This window comes from Pagrus major, chromosome 22, assembly GCF_040436345.1.
Source record: "Pagrus major chromosome 22, Pma_NU_1.0".
Lineage (NCBI taxonomy): Eukaryota > Metazoa > Chordata > Actinopteri > Spariformes > Sparidae > Pagrus > Pagrus major.
Window position 1 is genome coordinate 3,512,406 of NC_133236.1, and position 23,250 is coordinate 3,535,655.

Below are 23,250 nucleotides of genomic sequence, written 5' to 3' on the forward strand. Positions count from 1 at the left end.
CCAGTCTGCTCATCACTGTTGTTGGAGAACAACCACAGCGCCCTCTACTGGGCAACATCATGTAGCAGAGAGCTCCTGCTGGACCCCATGGGACCTTTTATTTTATACAACCTTTGTATGGTAGTGAATATTACACACATGATGTTTGTCCATTTAAAAGATAATTTTCCAAGCCAAAGTTGCAGTGTTGTTGTAGTTGCAGTTTTGTGTGAAACCACTCAGTGAATTACATTGTGTCACTCATCACACGTCACCAACACCAACATGGAGCCAACTGGGCTCAGAAAAGGTTCTAAAAAAGATGAAAATCACAATAAATCTGCTCATATTGACAACTGCAGTTCTGTGAAAGGACAGTTGGTTCTGGTTCAGTTCTGTGAGCTGCTGATATACAGGAGCAGTTCTACAATGTTTAGGTTGTGTGTTTTGATGAGCGTTCAACGAAACGATTGGCTGCGTCGTCTTTATAATTACGATCCTAAAAGAGTTTGCTAGAGCTCTGGACACATTCCTTCTGTATTTGTATCCCTTTTTAAAGGAGCTGACAGACCAGTGTGTTTAAATCACTTGACCCCCACATGACCTCAGTGGTAGTCAGTCCTTTTACATGAAGAAACGATAATCCTAACATACGCTCATCAGTTCAGAGAGAACTGATGAGAACTGATGAACTGATGAACTGATCTCCACTGCTCCTCCTGTTGTGTCGCACTGGTTCAGATCTGTTGGAAACTTGATTTGGGGAAATATTTGGAATCTTTCATACAAATATCTCTTTACTAATAAAGTAAGTGAAGTTTCTTTCAAAGTCACACAGATATTATCCTGTTCACTATCTTCTTAAGTGTAATAAAGACATCTGTGTGACCTGATGTTTCACTGTGTGGACTGTATCCAGAAACAATGCTGCACCTGTTCTGGTTCTGGTCCCTAAATCGGCACATTCTGGAGAGATGTATCCCGATATATTGCTGATAACACTGACTCTGAATTTTCACCACAACAATAATAGAAATAAACAGGATTGTATATAATCAATATGTTGATCATTTCAGGACTCTGTCGTATCCATAAAATCAAATATAGCCAGCCAAACCTCTATTTATAGTTTTTGAAAATGAAACAAGCAGCACATTTAAACTGTTTCTGTTAGTTTGAGACCTCCTCTAGTTCTGGCCTTAGTTTGATGTGTATTAATGACTCTGTTAGTTTGAGACCTCCTCCGGCTCTGGTCTTAGTTTCATGTGTATTAATGACTGTTGATATTTCTCAGATGAAAAATAATCTTTTAACCTGACAAACATCATATGTGTGATTCATGACACAATTCGAACTGGATCCATAATTATTTGTCTCTTGATTTAACTACTTCTCAAAGTTTTTATGTAACAAGATCCCATGGTCCGCCGGAAGGGGCGTGACTTTGGCTGTCTTACGTCATTAGTTGACTGTTACTATGACAACTAACGTACAAGGGGCCGTTGTGGCTGTAGCTACTCTGTCATATCGATCTACCTGTGGTTAAAACGTGACTCTGTGTCCGCAGAGATGTCCACAGCTCAGGCAGAGAGCGTCATGAAGACGATGATCCGTGACGTAGTGCAGGAGTGTGGACAGAGAGGACAGCTGGTGTCAGACACCCTGGTGGCCTTCATGGTCAGTGAGCTCATACACAGCTACCTGCTAACCGTTCAGCTAGTTAGCTAAGGCTAGTTATCGAGTTAGCTAGACAGCAGCAGTTCAGCTAATACACACACTGTGGGCTCAGGCTACAGGTGCTCTAATATACTGTAGTGTTTTATACTGTTGTTGTTAAACTGCAGTGTATTATACTGTAGTTATTATGCTGTATTTTTAATACTGTAGTATATTATACTGTAGTATATTATACTGTAGTGTATCATAATGTAGTTATTATACTGTAGTTATACTGTAGTATATTATACTGTAGTGTATTATACTGTAGTATATTATACTGTAGTTATTATACTGTATTTTTAGTGCTGTAGTATATTATACATAGTTATTATACTGTAGTTATTATACTGTACTATATTATAATGTAGTTTATACTGTAGTTATTATACTGTAGTATACTGTAGTGTATCATAATGTAGTTATACTGTAGTATATTATACTGTAGTTATTATACAGTAGTATATTATACTGTAGTTATACTGTAGTATATTATACTGTATTTTTAGTGCTGTAGTATATTATACATAGTTATTATAATGTAGTTTATACTGTAGTTATTATACTTTAGTATACTGTAGTATATTATAATGTAGTTTATTATACTGTAGTTTAATACTGTAGTATATTATACTGTAGTTATGCTGTAGTTATTATACTGTACTGTATTATAATGTAGTTATTATACTGTAGTGTATTATAATGTAGTTTATTATACTGTAGTAGGGTCAATAACATGACGCCTAAAATTTTTGTCCAACTCTATTTTTTACGGTTAAAAAAGGTTTAAATTCATAAAAAGAAACCACAGATATGCAATATATCTCCCACATATATACCTACCTTAACCTTTCAAAAACAGTTAGTTGTTGGCAATTTTTGTGCTCTTTAAAGCGTCAAAATATCATGTGGTGCGACTGTCCAGCCTTAATTGTTGTTTCGAAAACATCTTTAAAATTACCCTAAATCTGTTCAAATTTATTTTCTTTCCTATTTGGCATGATTTCCAAAGTAGTTTGTAGTCCTGTACAAATTTTCAAAGCATTTGTAGAACAGTTCCATTAAAACATACAAGCAAACTTTGTCCGATGATGTCAATTTTATAAAATATCATGTGGTGCGACCATCAAGAAATTACCACTTTGGGACTTTTATTCTGAAATCCAGTCAAAGACAGGAAGTTGCATCATCCAACAGTTTGCCAAGAACCCTTGGAGACAGCAAGCAGGTTTGTTAATCTTTCTCAAATTTAAAAAAAAATAACGCTTTTAACGGTTGGTATGTAGTTGCCATATATCATGTGGTATGACCTCAAAAAAATGATGAATATAAAGTTATTTCTACAAATATATATTTTGATTATAAATTTCAAATTAGCCTTTTGTGTGAAGCTAGCTTGTTTTGTTAAGGCAGCTAATTATTTAGCTGTAAATGTTAACTGAACTTGAAAATATCATTTGGTGCAACCAGATATCATATGGTGCAACCATTGCAGAGTGTTTTTAATGATAGATATATGTCCTAGATAGACAGTTTTTGTGCTTTTATATTTAATTTAACTTGCATACAAAAAATACTTATAATACTATAATACTATATTAATATTTTTTGGAATAGTTTTTGTGCAATTTGAGTATTTTTTTCCAGATATTTCAGAAATGACAATTTACCTTTGTTTTTTGTATATCATGAGAAAAATGTAAAAAAAAAAAATGGAGCATGTAATTTCACTGTGGTAATTATGTATTATTTGTAATTTGTCATTTATATACTGTTTTAATCTATTTTACCAGATGCCACTGTCAAGCAAAACAAAAACCACTCACCACAGGCAACGTGTTAATGCTGACCCTGCAGCAAGAGAGGAGTACCTTGCTAAAAGAAAAGAAAGCAGAGAAAAAAACGACAGGGAAAGATTCCATATTCGAGGTCACATGATCTGCCACAGAGAGAGAAAAATGAACGAAGAGAGAGAGAGAAAAATGAACGAAGAGAGAGAGAGAAATGGAAGGCTGCATCTAGTGCTTACAGAGAAAGGGAAAAGATGGCAAATGCTGTTTTAGATCTGACACCACCATCTATGGAGTACATTCCACCAGTCCTGGTTGATGTAGATAGAGCACAAGAGGAGCCTGAAAATGCAGGCCAAGCTGTGGCAGACCCCAGACTTGATAATCAGGATTTTAATCCACCAGTGTCCTCCACACCAGATCAGACACGAAAAATGTTGCAAAAGACTGCAGAAAGAGAAGTGTGAATTGAAAAAGCAGGTCATGCATCTAAGGAAACAACTAATTGAGATGAGAAAACGAAATGACAAATTCAGAAAGAATGAGAAGAGGTTAATGGCAAGAAAAAAAATAAGCCCAAGTGAAAAATTCAAGCAAAGAGGGTCCAAGAAACTGTTAACAGAGAGAAAGCAAGCACTTGTCAACTTTCTGTTTAACTTTCTAATTAAATTGTATTATTTGTATTGTTATTATTGTAATTTTATTATTATCGGGTGTAAATCTATGTTTTGTATTAAAAGTATTGTTTATTGACCTGTTTATTGACCTAGATTTATTATATAATATCTATGTCATTTGGTGCGACCACTCATCATGTGGTGCGACCAATAAAAGTAGTGACTGTATTGAATTCAATATATAATATCTAGTTTCTGTGGCTGAAATATTAATCACTGATACAGTATACTATAGTGACTGGTAGTTTTTATATTTTTTAAATCCGTGTAATGTAATTTAGAGGAAATATAGGTGTGTCATACAATTAAGAACGGGACTGTAACATTATAAAACAAAAATATGAAATTATTATTGACAAAAAATCTAAAGAAATTCAAATATTTTGTTTCTAAACACTTTAAATAACTGAGAACTTGGAGAAAAAAAATGTTAAGTACATTATGGAAAATAACAAATTTTAAGATAAATCACGGTCGCACAATCACCACATGACATTTTTTAAGGCCAATGCCAATTCATATGAATGAAAACCCCCTAAAAATGCTTTATTTAATTTTTAATTTTAATTTTTGTGTGCACAACATTCCTAATGTTTGAACAATTGCAATAGATATGCTAATTTTTTGTATTTTAAATTTGGCCTGTTGATAATCCTTATACGTCATTGACCCATTATATTATACTGTAGTTATTATACTGTAGTTATACTGTAGTATATTATACTGTAGTTATACTGTAGTATATTATACTGTAGTATATTATACTGTATTTTTAATACTGTAGTTATTATAGGGCCCTATAAAATCCGTTTTATTTTTTCCCAAATTCCGTTTTTTCCGTTTTAATTTTTGGGAATCCCGTTTTTTTTTTGTTTTTTTTTACCTTTTACTCTTATTTTACTACCAAAAACAGTGTGTTTTTAATGTAAATTACTAAAATGTACACAAATTAAATAGAAATTAACTTAAATTTATTGAGGTGACAAACAACACATTTCCTCAATACTGTACCGTACAGTACATTAAAGTCCGTCAAAAACAAGCAGCAAGTAATGAAACTTTAGTTGACTTGTCATAAAACAACAACCACACATTTTAAACTTCTTCAAACGTAACTTTAACAAGTTATTTAAGCTGTAGGACTAGTTGTGACCTTGTGAGCTACTCTGTCTTCAATTGTCCCACCTATCATACAGAGCCGTGGGCAGCCGCTTCGCCATGCTTACATTGTTTTGAAGGGGGAGGGGCTCAGTCTGTGGAGGGGGCTTGTTGTGCCACCCAGATTTGCTTCCCTCCGTGCAGTTTTCCCCAGACATACGTTCCTCTTCCAAACGAAAACAGCATTTCAGTGAAATTATGTCAAATTCCGCGATATTCCGCGTTAAAAAATAGATTCCGTTTTAATCGGCCAATTCCGCGATTCCGTCCGCGATTCCGTGATCGCGGAAATCATAGGGCCCTATTATTATACTGCAGTATATTATACCGTAGTTATAATACTGTATAGCCATGTGGTAATATGTTATATACAACAGAAGAGTTGAATCACATATTGTTAAAGCCTGCCACTGTGTGGATGGTTCTGAACAGCTGCTCCTTTTCTGGATCATCCTCAGGTGAAAGCTGTGGTGCTGGACCCAAGAAATGGCTTTAATGATGATCGGACTCTGACTGAACAGGACATCCATCAACTGGAGGAGGTGACTCACTGTAGTTTTATTGTTATTATCTGAACTCAGTGTCATTCTTCCTGCAGGATTGGGCAACTTTAGGAAATTAACCCAAAAAGTATTTTGTCATACTTTTAAACTTGAGAGGCATTTCTGATGGTAGACTACACTACTGGAAATATGATATTTAAGTTATATATATACATATAAGTTACATACAGTATTATTAGGGTAATGTTCACATTTATTCTGGACTCAGTTACACTGAAGGTGTATTCTGGAAATTATTCCAAATATTTAGGAATTAAATTAGTTTGTTTCCTCCATGCAAGAATCATTGAGCCCCCACCAGAATATTATGACTAGACGCTGCGTATAAAACCTTAACGATCTAAACACTTCATGTTCTGTTTATTCTGTTAAAATGGACTTTAAATTATATTCTCCAACATAATGATGTCTAGATTTGGTTTCATCACACTGCCAGGCATACAGTTCTGCTGGAGAAATGCTGAATTCTTCATTTATTGTTAGTAAGTCTATCAGTGGTCAAATTTAAACCAGTTGTGTTTTAGTCCATCTGGTTTACTAAACTCAAACATGTACATGAAGCAACACAGTGTGAAAACTTGGTTTTCTTTCTAATCTCCATCTGTGAAACTTCTTACAGCTGTGTCTGGATAAACTGATGGAGACATGCAGTCCGTCCCTCGACACCATCAAAATGCAGGTGTATTTTGATATGAATTACACGTCCCGACGTAAGTGTCACTGTATGAAAAAACATACTGATGTTGTCTGTTTCTGTGTCCGAAAATGATGAGAAATGCCCTTCACGAGTCCAAGATGACATCTTTAGATTTTGTCACGTCAATATTCTAAAACCTGAGACATAATGCCAGTGATATAAAAAAAAGGGGAGAATTCTCAGACTGACAACAGAGAATATTTGATGTTTTCCTTCCTCTTGATGACAGTAAGTCTCAACTTTCTGATAAAGCCTTTTGATTTTGGTGCACGCTGCACAGGACTGCCAGGCAGATGTTAAAACCAGATGTGTTTTTTATCTTGCAGCATTAAACCATTAGCTTCTATTTGATCAAGCCACAGTCATAGACAGACTACAGTGTGTCTGCAGCTACAGGAGGAGATGTAGGAGGAGGAGTACATGTGTGATTGAATCAGATATTTTTTATTATTACGTTTTAAAACACTACATATTTACACACAACGGAAGACAGAGAAAAGTTCTGTTCTAACATGAATCTCACAAAGCAGGTGCTGTGTGTTTGTGCAGGGGAGTTTCTGGAGGACATCTACCGGGTGGTGGAGTCCAACCTGAGCCCAGTGAGCAGGGAGATCACTGACAGCAGGGTGAAGACACGGGAGGAGTTAGACGCTTTGTACCGCAAGATGGTCTCATATATCCTGCTGCGCTCCGGCATGGGCTCACCTACAGATCTCAGCGCTGTGCAAGAGGCTACAGGTTCACACTTGCTGTGTCATGATCAGTATTCAAGTCCAGTGACAACACATCAGTCGCTGTAGTACAGGGTTAAGAGCAATGCCACCCATTTTAATAACTCACAAATGATGTTCCAGTACTCCAGACAGCACGGGCCATGTCTGTGACTGTACCAGGTTCTCCTTAAGTTTAAGAATCTTGACTGAAAGAGTAAAGTACATTTAAATGTGTTGACTGAACCTGGGCAGAAAGTTCTTTGAGCTGGCTAATGCTCTTGAGTCTGAATGGGAGCAAACACCTGCATATTCTTTAGTCATGCGCTGTACAATGTTCTGATGATGATGATGGTGATGATGACGATGGCGGTGATGATGATGATGATGGTGATGATGGTGATGATGATGGTGATGTTGGTGTTGATGATGATGATGATGATGTTGATGATGATGATGATGATGATGGTGGTGGTGATGATGATGATGATGGTGATGATGGTCTTCTTCTTTTCGTGTCTTTGAAGCTAGTTGGTTATATGACAGTTTCCCATTTCTTTACACAGTCCTTTGCATTTTTATTTAACACTGTGAGATCCTTTGAGCTGCACTGGTTGGGTAGTAGGGGGCACACAAGGCAGTGCTGCATTGTATGGTCCTCTTCTCCACATTCACAGGTGGTTTGGCCAGTTTCATAGCCCCATCTGGCCATGGCAGCTTTTGATCGCCGTGTTCCTGTTCTCAGGCGGTTGAGCATCTTCCACTGGACCCATGGTGCTTCTAAGCCCAGAGGGAGGGCTTCAGAAGGAGGGATACCCATGTCAACAGGAGGGGGGTCGTCCTCAAGCCTTTTTGTCCATAGTTGGAATCTGGTTTCTTCCCGTGATTTTTTTTTTTTTGGTCTTTATAGATTTTTTTTTTTTTTGGGGGGGGGGGGGTCCCTCAAAGTAAATGAACAGGAAGTCAATAGGAGTAAATTTGAACATATATACATCTATCAAGATGGCATTGTTTGGGGTTATCTCTCGTTGCAAGGCACGGCACACAGACCTACTCCACACTGACTGCACCTGAACTGTGTCTGGCGTCGCCCCTTAGGACGGGTGCGATCTGAGCAAACTACGCAATCTGGACAATCATCAGTATTGCGGAGCCAGTGGTGTGTGGCATTTCTCCCCCTTCCATTGAAGGCCTTCCTCCCTTCTTGCCTTCCTTCTTGGAGTAACCCTCAAGTAAAGCAGTTACAACGTCCTGGATGAAGGCCTTCAGTGGTTTTTGTGGGCCAGGACTACACCGACTGTAGATGATGTGGGCATTGACCACACTGATACTAAGAACCGCGTTGATAATGTGCTTGTATCATTTCCTGGATCGGTTTCCTGTATCAACTCCCCCCATAAAGGAGTTGTAACTGTCAACGCACTCTGGTTTCTTGATGTTGCGAAAACCAGTCACATTTGCCTATGAACGAATACGTTTCTGAACGCATGTGTTCCCGTGAACTGATGTCAGCATGGTGAGACGCTTTGTGTCATGCCATGCACAAGCCAGCAATTTGCCATGCCGCATGAACACAGGCTCATCTCCCCTTTTCGAAGGCAACTGAGCTGGTTTCAGGCCCCGTGGCCTCCCTCGCCTGTTGCAGTTCACTGTCCCACACAGTCCAGTTCCGTTAGCTGATAACTTGTTAGCTAAGTTTGGTGATGTGTAGTGGCTATCCATATACACCTCATGCCCTTTTCCAATGTATGGAGCCATTAGCTGACGGACAATACAATGGGTCGCACCGAGATGATCATCCTCATCCGCTGTGTGTCCTGTGTACATGGACCACTGTAAAACATGAGGTTGCAGAAATCCTCATCCAAAAACAGAGACAGGAAATCACATGCACTAGCATCTGTGAGATCCTTGTCTCCACGATACCCCACAGGCTCATCAAAGTCCCTGATCCATTTATGGAACACCTCCTCACTTCTCAAATATTCCCAGCCATCATCATCAATTACAGCCCTATTTTGATGACCCCCTCTGCCACCCCCACGTCCCCTCCTTGCCCGATTTCTCCCACGACCACGGCGGAGAAAACTCTCGCCGTGATCAGTGCGTGTTGCTTGTGTGACAGTGTGTGCAGCTGCAGCATCGTCAGAGTCACTCATCTCTGACGAGCGATCGTCATCAGATGGCAAATCGTCCCCTTCTGAATCGCGATCAGCAAAGATCTGTGCAAATACCTCATTCGCACTGTAAAGTCCTCTGGGCATTTTGTTTTTTATTACAAAATTCGCTTTCTGTCTCTCTATCTGTCCAGCACGCTCCTGCCACCACTCCGCTGCTCTCTCCTCTCCCACTCTCCCGCTCTCAACCTACAGACCCTGAATGTTGATAACAGGCAACCCCGGACTCAGAGGGGAATAGCACTAACGTATCATAACAAAATATTGGTGAAATGAACTAGTTTTGCGGCATATAATGCGTTATATAGAGGCTGCGCTTCGGTGCCCTGATCACTCACATTATATGGATATACGCGGCGCTTCACTGGATCTAATTTCGTCCGAATGACTCCAAATGACACCAAAGTTATCTGGGTGAGTAAATGATCGTATTTTATGCTAGAAATAAGGTCCAGGTTGTAAAAAACGACAATTCCCCTTTAAGGGGTCTGTTTGCTTCCTGGTCCCTGAGATGGAACGAGCAGGCTTGGGTCTTCGCAGGGTTTGCGTGTAGGTGGTTGCGCTCGTAGTAGAGGTGTAGCTCATCTAGGGCTGAGGTGAGATTTGCTTCTACAGCTTCAAACGTACTCTCTTGGGATGTTACACAGAGGTCGTCAGCGTAGATGAATCTCTCAGTGTTCTGGTCCATTGACTGGTCATTGGTGTAGATGTTGTAGTGGAGCCAGCACACTACCTTGAGGCAAGCCGTTCCGTTGTCGTCGCCAGTGACTTTGCTTGTTGTTAAGGACAACATAGAAGCACCTATCTTTCAGGAGGGCTCCGATGAGATCTGTGAATACCAGGTCTTTAGTATTCTCCAAGATCTTCTTCAGGAGGAGGCGGTGGTTCACAGTGTCATACACAGCAGACAGATCAACAAAGACGGCTCCTGTCACCAGTCCTTTCTGGAACCTGTCTTCAATGTGCTGTGTGAGATTCAGAAGTTGACTTGTTGTGGATTTGCCAGGTTAGAATCCAGCTTGTTGAGGGATGATGGCTGGTTCAGCGACTGGGGCAAGCCGGATCAGGCACTCAAGCAGGGAGATTGGGCGGAAGCTCTTTGCATATGCTGGATCTTTACCAGGATTTACGATGATTCTGGTTTTCCTCCAGCTCTTTGGGATGTTTCTTGTCAGTATGCAGTTGTTCATCAGCTCAAGGACCCACTTCCGTGTCAGAGGTCCAAAGTGCTTGATCTCCTCTGTGAAAATATTGTCCAGGCCGATGGCTTTGCGAGTCTTAAGGGCTTTGATGCTGATATTGAGCTCTTCAAGGGAGAACGGCTCAGTCAGTCCGGTGTTTTGGGAGTGCTGAAGTCGGTCTTCTTTTGGTCTTGGCTGTTTGGTGGTGGATTTCCCGTTGAGCAGCAACTGATGGCCGTGGTGGTGTACTGTTGCTGTGTTGGTGTTGATGGGTCATTGCTGATTTTTCGGATTTTTTTTTGCTGTTTTTTGCCATATCAGTTGTCTCCAGTAGAGTTTGCCATTTCCGCTGGCAGCATTCTAGTATTGCTCATATAGTTCCCTGCTTGGAGCGTCAAGGCCGGGGATGTATTGAGTGCGGCAGCCTCTTGGGATGTTCTTCCGGGCTGCCTGGTGCACTAGCTTGATGAAGATCTCATAGTTTTTGGGGTCCGCTGGGAGGTGGGCGATCTTCTGTTCAAGATCTTCTTGGAAGCCAGGCCAATTCACTTTCCCAAAGTTGAATCTTCTCCGGAAAGGAACTGTGGCTGGGGTAACTGCAGCATTGATTGTAAGGCCAATGGGGCGGTGTTGGGTTTTTGGCAGTGGCTCCAGTACCAGCTTCTTGCTCAATCCAGAGATGCTATGGCTGACAAACACAATATCAGGGTTGTAGCCGGCTTTCCATTGCCCGCTATTAAAGGACTTTGGTTGTTTGGCATCATGGATCAGGTAGAGCTGGTTGGTTTTGGCCCATGCTACCACTGCATCTCCATCAGCGTTGTCTCCGGCGTATCCCCATTGTGAGCTGTGGCTGTTGAAGTCTCCAATCACTATCCTTGGTTCCCCAGATGATGATATTTCTGGCATCAGGAAAGGTGTGGGAGGTGGTTTGTAGATGGAGGTGATGGTAATTCCTCTGAGCTCAGTGGTTAGGACCTCAATGTTGTTTTCATCCCTCTTTGATGTTGATTCAATGATTGTCCCATTTTTTGCAAGCATGACGCTTCCATGTTTCTCATGTGGTCTTTCTATGAGGGTGGTCATGCCCTCCACTCGAGGGCGGGGATGTTTGGGTCCGCGGTGGGTTTCTTGAAGGCAGAGAATATCAGACTGATGCTCTCTGCAGAGTTTGGCAACAAGTTCTTCTTTAGTTGCAGACAGTCCTTCAACATTTAGAGATATGATGGTCAAAGCTGGCCTTGAGGGCCTCGCTTCCTGTTCCGGGCTAATGGGCTACTGCCATTTGTTGGGCTTCTGGACATCATTTGTCTTTTGGCTTGGCTTCAAAGTGTTTGGTAGATTTTGGTGATGATGGTGATGATGATGATGATGGTGGTGATGATGATGATGGTGATGATGGTGATGATGATGGTGGTGGTGGTGATGATGGTGGTGATGATGATGGTGGTGACGATGATGATGATGATGATGGTGGTGATGATGGTGGTGATGATGGTGATGATGGTGGTGATGATGGTGATGATGATGGTGATGATGATGATGATGGTGGTAATGATGATGATAGTGGTGATGATGATGATGATGGTGGTGATGGTGGTGATGGTGATGATGATGAAGATGGTGGTGGTGATGGTGGTGATGGTGATGATGATGAAGATGGTGGTGGTGATGATGGTGATGATGATGATGGTGATGATGGTGATGGCGATAATGATGATGATGATGGGATGATGATGGTGATGATGATGATGATATCCTGACTGTTTTCTTCTCCTCCTCTGCTCTTGGCCTAGCTGCCCTGCAGAGTGTCTTCCCTCAGACTGAACTGGGATCCTTCATGGTGCTCTTGAAGAGAGACAAGGAGCAGCAGCTCCATGAGCTCACCATGACTGTCACAGGGATCCGTCTCTTCAACAGAGCCAACGACAAGAGAGAAGAGAAGACTGACCTCCATAAACTAAGTACGGTACACCAGCCTGCTGACTCAAGAAGCAGGTTGTTCGATGTTATTAAAAGTGTTTTACACACAGTCGTATTATTATTAGATGCGGTCAAACAATCAGTTAAATCTGCTATAGTCCCTAATCTGTTAAAAAGGGCACGGTAACAGGTTTGACAGATAAGGTGCAAAATAATACTTACCTGAAGGTACAAGGTGAATTTATTTATATTTTTACAACACTAGGGTTTCAAAAACCAAACTGGCTTTGAGTAATTTTATGCTGCATTCACAGAAAAAATTAAACAATCCATTTCATAAACCGTAGCACTGATAATGAGTTTAGGATTCTCACAGCCTGAGGAGTGAAGCTGCTCTGTAGTCTGGTGGTACGGCAGCAGATACTTCTGTATCTTTTGGCTGATGGCAGCAGGATGTTGTAGAAGTAAGATTTACTATTCTTTTCTGAGTATAAAGCAGCTCCAGGTGTGATATAAATACTGTGAAACATCAAAATATATGATACACGAACCTGAAAATATGCATCACATGGGACCTTTATTGCTCTGACAGGGTTTCTATGTAAAACACGACCTACTGAGTAGATCACATAGTGCTGCTGGCTGGTTCGGAGAGGAACGTTTTACTGCAGCTAACTGAGCAGGTTCAACTTCAGTTCACAGCAGCCAGATTGGCAGCATTCAGTGTTCACTATCATAAGACAAGTCCTGGGAAATGAGGTTAAAATCTGAGGCTCAAACCTCTCCTCTTTGTAGATAAAGAAGTGGCCACATGCTGCTCCAATGTTTTGAAATACACAGGACAGGATTTTCTGGAGATCAGTCGGAATCACAAACTTAGGCAGCAACACAGAATATATAGAATAGTTCTTCTGGCTCAAGTAGGTACAGATGATGGATGGAATAAAGAAAACTGTAAGAGGACATATGAGCGAATAATCATAACATTAAAGACCAAGTCAAAATGTGTTTCTTCTTGTTTGACACTAGAAGGCTGTTTTTATATTCATTGCTTTTGTATCTTCAGCTACATCATCACACTCATGTTATCTTCTGCACTAATTATTAATACTGCATGTGGTACCTTTACATTCTCTCCACAGTCCCTGCAGTTCGTAGTGAGGCTCTTCGAGTTACCAGTAAGGGCATAGAGGAGGAGCTGAGTGTCTCACAGAGTCTGGCACAGAAATACACAGCTGTGCTGGAGAAGCTAACGGACGCTGACAGTCAGTGTGAAGAGCGTGACATCGTCCTGCTCAAACAGGCTCTCTATAACGTCAGGCAGCGTGAGGCCTTCCTCAGCGTCTTACTGGTGAGGTCACTGTCACTGCTAATTATGGTTTCTGCAAATGTGGACTTCTTACATCTGTTACTATTATCATGTGAAATTATACATAACGCCTATTTAACAGCTTATTAAGTAAAAGAAGGCAGGTTAACTCAAGTTAAATGTTTAGTAATGTGTTTTCTGTTCACCACCAGACTGATGCACATTTATGTGCCAAGCACTTTGAGATTATGCAGACTGAGTTCTCATCGCAGATGAAGCTGCTCAAAGAAACTATGCAGTCAAAGACAGCTGTACCCACTGCAAAAGTTTTTGTAAGTCACTTGGTCACCGATTCTGTTTCTACTTTTGATATGTCTTGTTAAATTAGCTCTGAGAGAAATAGGTCTATGTTTTGGGAAATGCACATATATTCATTCCTCCTAAATGTAAGATGAGGAGATGAGATTAGTCTCACATCTCTGTGTTCAGTACAGAGCTGGATGCAGCAGCTGGCATTAAAATATTTCTCCATGTGTGTCTCAAGTCACCATTTGTGATTGGCAAAAAATCACACTTACATCATTTATGTTGGTTGTTTTTACACAGCAGGTAGTAGCCAATTGCCTGGACAAATAGACACCCTGTATTATCCAAAGAAAGAACATAATGTGAAGCATCGACCCATTTACAAGATGGCCCAAAAAATGAAGAATTTGTCAGAGACAGCGTTTCACAAAGTTTATAATGTGTCTCCTCACTCAACAACTCTCTAAATTGGACAGCTTTTTGAAGGGAGTCTGGGGATATTGTGGTTACTAATTCAGTGGTGTCACCAGTTAAACACTGTATTCAAAAATATCTGCTGCTTCCCCTAATAAGAGAGTAGCCTGTTTTCCCCTAATAAGAGAGTAGCCTGTTTAGATCTATTAGCAAGAAACAACATTGATTTAGCTATGTTTCAGGAGACACATTTGCAAAGAGATGATGTTAACAGATTGGAAAATCACCTGTATAAAGTATGTGCTTCCTCTTCTGCTTTAAATAAAACAAAAGGTGTCATAATACTAATACGAAAAGCACTATGAATTACCATCATTCACAAGGGAGGTGATGAAGATGGTAGAGTTGCTTTTGTTAAGTGTATTTACAATGAAAGGAAACTGGCATTTATCAACATATATGTGCCTAATTCATATGATAATGTTTTTTTTACTCAATTGAATAGTATATTGGCTGAACTTTCTGACTTTGAATTGGTAATCGGCTCTGACATGAATGCCATATTGGATCACAAATTGGATAAATCAAGTAAATCTCACTCTAATGTACAAGCAACCAAAGCATTACAGCATTTACTCTCTGACTTTAATCTTATGGATGTCTGGTGGCTACATCATCCCACTGCTAAGGAGTATACTTTCTTTTCAAATAGGCATAAAACTTTTGAATCGTCACTCTGTGGATGATGCTAGATATCTCGGGGACTCAATAAAAGGCTTCATAAGGAATGCCAGTTCATATTCTTCTAGACTTGATAAAGCCCAGCTTAAGAGAATTGGGGAATTAGAGGCCTCAATGTCTGACTTAGAACGATCTCAACAAATGCATTTTTCTGAGCAAACAGCCAAGTCATTAACCAAAATAAAAGTAGAACTTAACACTAACGCAGAGAGCTGAGTTTGTTATACATAAAAATAGAATGAATCACTTTTTTCATGGTAATCGTCCCAGTCGGCTTTTAGCCAATAAATTAAAAACAAATGATCAATTTACAAATATAGCAATCATTGCATCAGAAACTGGCTCTATGATATCTGATCCTGATTTGATTAATCAAAGATTCTCTAACTTCTATAAAAAGCTGTACACTTCAGATAACATTTCATCAGCATCAGAGAAGGGCAACTATCTTCAGAAATTAAAGGTAATTTCATTATCAAAAGAAGAAGCTTCAATATTAGGGGCCCCTTTATCGCTTGATGAACTCAAACAGTCCTTAGCAAAAATGAATAAAGGTAGGTCCCCTGGAATTGATGACATACATCCTGAGGTCTATTTAAAATTTTGGAGCATTTTAGGAACACCATTACTGGAGATGTTTAACACAGCTATTCAAAAAGGATGTTTTGGAAGAGATGTAAACACGGCTTTAATAATACTTCTTTCAAAAAAATATAAGGACCCAACTAATTGCATTAACTGTCGCCCCCTATCGTTATTGAATGCAGATATCAAATTATTTTCAAAGATACTTGCTAGTCGGTTGGAGGTGTATCTGCCAAAATTGATTCATCCAGATCAAAGTGGATTTGTAAAAAAGCGCCTCTCAGGTGACAATTTGCGTCGTCTATTACATATTCTTGATACTTCTGATAATCTATCATCAAAAGCCATTTTGTCAATTGATGCAGAAAAGGCCTTTGATCGCCTTGAGTGGTCTTTTCTATGGTCTGTATTGAATTCCATGGGTTTGGGGTCTAATTTTATTAACATGGTAAAAACTATTTATGCAAATCCTTCAGCTAGTGTAGTTACAGGTAATATACATTCTCCTCCCTTTAAATTAAGCAGGAGCAGTCGGCAGGGAGATCCGATTTCATCAATGTTGTTTATATTATCATTGGAGCCTTTGGCACAGTCTATTAGGTTATGTCCAAACATTACACCAATAAAAATAAAATCCACTCTGCATCATATATCCTTATTTGCTGATGACGTCCTTTTATTTTTTTCTGATATTAAGTACTCTCTTCCAAACATCCTTAATATATTCAAACAGTTTAGTTATGTCTCCAGCTATAAGATAAACTGGTCTAAGTCCTCCCTCTTACCATTGAACTCTGCAAGCAAGGAGGAATGTACAGATTTCATTATCCCAGTAGTATCTCACTTTAAATACTTAGGAGTAAATGTATTTACATCATTACAAAAAACAATCACTAAGAATTATAATAACACCCTTAGTATGATCAAACAAGACCTGGAAAGATGGCAGAAGCTACCTATTTTTCTGTCTGGTAGAATTTCAATAATTAAAATGAATGTGCTTCCTAGAGGTAATATCTATAGCTACATGTTACCTTTGGCACCTCCTCCAAGATAATGGGAGAAAATACATAGCATTATTACTAGGTTTTTATGGAGAGGCAGACGACCTAAAATAAAGTTAACTAATTTACAAAGAAAGAAGGAGTTAGGAGGTTTATCAGTCTCTAATTTCAAACTTTACTTCCACGCCCTTACTATTCGTCCTTTGTTAAATTGGTTTAGTGAGAAAAATTTACCTCCATGGCTTAACATTGAGAAGAGTCTGGTGGCACCTTCTTCTTTAAATGATTGTTTACAGGTCTCTCTGTCAATAAATTCAAACTGGAGTATGGTTCAGTAATAGCCAATGCAATTCAAAATTTTAGGAAAATATAAAGAATATACAATTGGACATCTAAATGGCATGCAAGTACTCCATTATTCCATAACAGCCTTCTTAAGTCTGGTGGGGAGCACTTTATCTCACCTCAGTGGTCTAAAGCAGGAATCCACAGTTTAGGAGACATTATGAATGACGATGGGTTAAGAAGTTTTCAGGATTTGAGTGAAACATTTAAACTGTCATCAAATTCCTTCTTTTTATATTTACAATTACGTTCTGCCTTAAGAGCAGCAGGTATATTGACTGATAAGAAACCTATTAATCATCCAATAATGGAATTATTTAAGAAAAAATCAGGGCTATCTAAAGGACACGTTTCTGCAATTAATAATAGTTTGTTGGAACATATGCAGACCCCTTTAGCGATAACAAATGTGTGGAATAATGTTGCTTATTCCTCACAAAACCTAATGAATAAGTTAACCAATCTCAACTTCCGATATCGCACTTATTTAACAAAAAAATGGCGTTTCATGATTAAGTTATCTCCTCCAAATTGTAATCTATGTGACTTGAATCAAATAGGGAATTTCTTGCATACCATGTGGGAGTGTCCATCAGTTCAAAATTTTTGGCAACAAATAGTAAAATATCTCTATAATGCACTCGGCTTAGAGATTGACCTCTCTCCAAAATCTATGCTCTTAAATGATGATTCTGGGCTTAACCTTAACCATGTGCAAAGGCTGCTGTGGCTATCTGCATGTACAGTGGCTAAAAAGATGTTGGCGGTAAGGTGGCAACCACCGCATTTACTTTCTGTGCATCAATGGACTTACTCTTTAATAGAGATGTTATCCCTGGAGCTCTCTGTTGCCAATATGAATGGAGCAGGTCAGAGGGTGCTCAAAGCAAGGAAGGAGGCACTCAAGGTAGCTCGAGCTATGATTTAACCCTTTATTATTATTCAACATTCTTATGTATTTATCTGAAATATCCAGCATGGTTTGAAAATAAGAGAAAGATCTGTGGGAGGGGGTTGGGTAGGGTCAAGGGGCTATAAAATGTGCAGGTGTTGTGTGTTATTCTTTATTATTTTCATTTGTTTGTTTTTTTCATTGTTTTAGTTATGATTTGTCTCTGCCAATTGTAAATAGTAATGATATCAATTTGTCTAATGGTTGGAGTGTGTACATGTGATTATATGTATATTTATTGTTATTTATATTGTTATTTATCTACATATATATATGTATATGTGTGTGTATGTATATGTATATGTGTGTGTGTATATATATATATATATATATATATATATATATATGGTAGGTAAGAGAGCCTGAACACCTAACTGCTCAAAGAATGTGTTCACATGAGGACTACACCTACCAACAACTCTAAAGCTGAACAACATGTATCTCATTTGTTTCATGTGTACACAAACAGAAATGTCAGATCTATACTTTGGTTTTTGATTTTTGGGAGAATTACTGTTCAAGCTGGAACTGTTTCTTAGCCAATCACATGGTCTTGTTGTCACAGTGAGTTTTCCACGTTTTGCATCACCGTGTCTGTACAGAAAATAATAGTTTCAGTATGTAACTCACCCTATTACCACAAACCTGTGTGTGTGTGTGTGTGTGTGTGTGTGTGTGTGTGTGTGTGTGTGTGTGTGTGTGTGTGTGTGTGTGTGTGTGTGTGTGTGTGTGTGGACTAAACAAATGGGTTTAAGCTGAGTTAATAACTCAGTCTTAAAGCTGCTGGTGGGTGTAGTTCTTCACTTTATACTGAGCCAGACTTCCACCTCCAGAATCAACACACAGACATGATACTGATATCAATCATCTCATCACACACTCAAAAAGACAGCAAAGAAAGCATTTTTTCCTTTGAGATTTTCTTTGTGTGCTTTTCATCAATTAAAACACATCTTTGATAAAAAGCTGCTCAATAAATTAAAAGGTGGTTTATAAATACAAAATAATAAATTTAAAAAATCATGGATTGCTTGGGTTTTTGTCATTTTTACCACCTTGTTTTTATCATTCCTCATACTGTCTTTCAGCCAGTGTTTAAGGCCCTGTCACAGCTTTGGACTGGACTTCAGGATGAGGTGGAGCTGCTGAACATCCTCAATAACATCAGGCTCAATCTGCAGCCCTTCGCTGCCTCTCAGGCCAAACTTTTCTCTGAAGCTTATTTGGATGGCCTGCTGGGGACATCAGAGGTGAAGACAGATGAACAGAGAATGATTGAGTCCTCAGGTATGGCTGACATCACCAACACATATGGGATGTCAGCATGTAAAGTAATGAACTCCAGCTGTTTTGTTTAATCATTGTTTTTCAGATGAGCGTATTGTTCCAGCTGAGATGAAGACACAGGAATGGCTCCTACCTGAAACAACAGCCAGCTTTAATGAGCTGCCGTTACAGTATAATGGAGTCTGTGGCTATACGTTTGTGAACAGAGATGGGCTTCTACTTCCAGGTACTGTTTTCCTGATACACAGTTACTCTTTAAATGGTCCTTCTTTGTCAAATTCAGGCATATGGCAAAAGACCTCAGCATGCTTCTGACAAACAAGGTGGAATAGCGTTGTCTCACCACGTGTGAGGGCAAAAGTCTTCATATCTCTTCTGAACAGCCACTCAGACTGTCCGTCTCCGCTGCCATGTCATTCTCCTCAAGTGTTCCTAGGCCAGATATAATCCTTCCGGCATCTTGTAGGTCTGTCAGAAGATCAGATTAGATTGAGTGGCTCAGATCCATGTTGTCTCTTACAGCCTGTGTTGCAGGTTTTTCCCTTTCATTAGAAGACTTAGATGCAGCACCCAAGCTGATTTGGGCACCACCAAATCTATCAGGAGAGCATCAAAACTAACTAACTAGCCCTTTCACACAGAGACTCCACGTTATCCCTGCAGCGGAGGTTCGCCATTTCTCCGCCTTTGTTAGTTCACACAGAACCAAGCAGCTCTGACATAAAGCTGCTCCAGTGTGTCAATTCATACAGGATGCCAGTGCTGCTGATCCAAAAGAGGCGTGACAGTACAGATCATGACGTTGAGAGCTGTGTGGTAGTTTTCAACGTGTTTCCCCGTTGTCCTCCTGTTAATCTAAACATGTACCCGCCCACTGTTTATAATCATATGGATGCTGTTATAATGTGTTGCGATTGAGATCCTGACCCACCATGCATCCTGGAAAGTGATAAAGTTACACTTTTCTCTAAATTACATAATTACATAATCAGCAAACAGGATGCTGTCTGACTCTCTCACTCGCGGGGAGGTAGGTAGGACAGACAGGAAGACAGACAGAATGTTAGACAGGAGGACAGACAGGAGGACAGACAGAATGACAGACAGGAGGACAAACAGGAGGACAGACAGGATGACAGAGGCTTCTCCAGGTATAACTCTGGTATCTCTTTCCTCATATAAGCTGCCTGGTAGACACTACCAGTTACTACATTACTGTTGTTTGGTCCTGTTACATTGCTTTGCGGGTCATTTGTCTTTTATTTGATAAGTGAATGATCTGTTCAGTTGTCAGACTGTGAACACCATCAGATAGACGCACCCCTGATCTGCACATCCGGCTTAACCATTCACTCAGACGCCGACTCGCCTCTGCGGCTTCTGATACTACCTCCAGAGGCGGATCAGAGACGCAGCAAAACTGTCCCCCCTCTCCATATCTGTAACTTCCACAAAGAGGAGGATGCAGAGAATTGGCACATGATTCCCTCACTCAAAGGGCAGTGTGGATGGGGCTACTGACTGTACCCAGATCTAATGGCTGTAGGTACACCTCAGTAGACTTATTCAGCAAGTTTTATCATGAAGAGGTGAGGTGAGGTGAGGTGATCTGCTCTCACTTTTCCAACTTTTTGTACAGTAATATATGGTAGTAATAATGATAATGGTCCAAAATGGTCTGAAATTGCTTCTTCTTTTTTTTAATCAAAACACATAGAGTAGAGTTTTTGCACACCTTAAGATTGACAGGTGCATAGGAGGAGACCGAGGGCCGACAAAATCAGGAAAAACACTCCCGCACACTGTCTCGGTACTTAGACCTTCATCAGGTTATCTTACAAGACAATGGGGGGAGACTGTCTTAAGTAGGGTTGTGGACTCATGCTAACTAATCAGGCCACACCGCAGACAGACATCCATCAAAATCCCATCAAACACACCTGGACCAGCAAATCTACGTCACTGAATGAAAACCTTTTTTTAAAAAAAAACATCATAACAGGAAAAGTTCATATATCAATCAATGTCTGCATGTTCACCATAGAAATAATTTAGTATAACAGTATAAATGTAATACTAAAGTAGGTCAGAGCTTAATGTGTCTTCAAGAGCCCGTCCTTGAACAAAAAGGACATGAAATTAGGCACAAAAAATAAAAAAAATAAAAAGAATATGAATATGTTGGTATGAACCAACAGGTCTTTTAAGTTTTTTCCCCGTTTGTAAACAAAACAGGGCATCTCTTTAAAGTTTTGGCTAGTTCGGGATCAGATTTTAAAATATGCCAGTGTTTTTAAAAAAATAGTTTAATGACATGCGAAAAGCCAAAGCCACACAATTGTGCTTTTTTTATGTGTTTAATTATGTGATTTTTCTCAGTACATACCCTCTGTTCAAAGTGGTACAATATGATGAGCATCAATAATCAATACTGTTCATTTAATTTGTAATATTGACACTTCTTTTGCAGGTAATCCACATGTTGGAGTCCTCAAACACAAAGAGAAGCTCTATGTCTTCAGCTCCAAAGAAGCTGCCTTAAAATTTGCCTCCAGTCCAGACAACTTCATTGCAGAGGTGGCAGAGAAAGTAAAGCGCTCCCCTGAACTCATTCAGCTCTTCAAACTCTACCAACAGTTCTCCAGTCCTTACTCTGAGGTCAGCAGCTCCTCCACACAAAGCATTCTTAAAACACACACTTCAGTTCTGGAGGCACAGCTTTTCTACACCACCTACAAAATATGTGCAGCTAGCCAGAAACTAGTATATTTATGAAAAGTCACTTGTAGGATTTGAAAATGTATTACTTGAGTCATTATAATTTATATTTATTGATAAGGTTTATGACTACATGTGTTGGCAGTATTGACAGTGATACTGTGGCTGACAGCACTGCACACAGTTTCACATTCTGACTTCACAGGGAGTTTGATCCAAACTCAGCTGCTGCCTTGTGTTTTGCAGATGCAGCCAGGAGAGAGTTTACTGGTGAAGCCAATCAACAAGTGTGAGAGCAGCACACAGACTGACCTCCACCCAGTGGAGACAAACATCGTCAAGTCATATGAATGGAATGAGTGGGCGCTGCGTAGAAAAGCTATCAAACTGGTGAGTCACAGTTCATTTGATTCATTTCAGTGAGGAATAATATTCACTATATAGTTTTGGGTAAAAAAAAAATTACACTTCTCTGACAGCACACCTGGAATTGAACTTAGTTACTGTATATGAAGCGTTTGGGTTCTGACATAAAGAGTCTTGCTAACTTGATACCAATATACATTTTTTGTTTTTCGTCACTGGAGGCTGATCTCTGCACCAAAGTGACACACTCAGTGCAGACTGATCTGAGCCACATGAGACGGGAAAACGACTCTCAGACCTGGCTGCCCAAGAACGCCACCTGTCAAAGCAAGAGAGACGGTGAGAGCAACGTACCCAAACCTCAGACCTTCCTAGCAGGTCTGAGGGGACAAAGAGATGCAAACGTGATCAAAACTAACCTGACCAGATCTGTTGATGAATAATCAAGGTTACGTTCAGGGTTACAAAACATTTGCTGTTGTGACAAATAAAAATTAGTGTCAGCATGTCATTATTGTGTTTTGTTCTTGTGTACTTGATGAGTACTGGAGCAGTAAGAGACACACGGTCTTTACCTCGAGACTGTCTCTACAGAGGAGTACAGAGGACTGACAGAGAGCTTCATCACATGGTGCAATGAATCACCTGAAGA

General features: G+C 39.7%; 1 protein-coding gene across 1 annotated transcript; it reads left to right on the forward strand.

Annotated features, from left to right (window-relative positions):
* Window positions 1-1,548: 1,548 nt before the first annotated feature.
* cfap206 (cilia and flagella associated protein 206) lies at window positions 1,549-23,047 on the forward strand. The gene is made up of 12 exons (XM_073492679.1): window positions 1,549-1,656; window positions 5,779-5,862; window positions 6,503-6,593; window positions 7,130-7,318; window positions 12,445-12,612; window positions 13,714-13,922; window positions 14,093-14,212; window positions 19,316-19,514; window positions 19,600-19,740; window positions 21,985-22,172; window positions 22,479-22,622; window positions 22,820-23,047. Exons 1-12 carry the CDS (start codon window positions 1,549-1,551, stop codon window positions 23,039-23,041), a joined length of 1,863 nt encoding a protein of 620 aa, XP_073348780.1. The 3' UTR covers window positions 23,042-23,047.
* The last annotated feature ends 203 nt before the right edge of the window (window positions 23,048-23,250 follow it).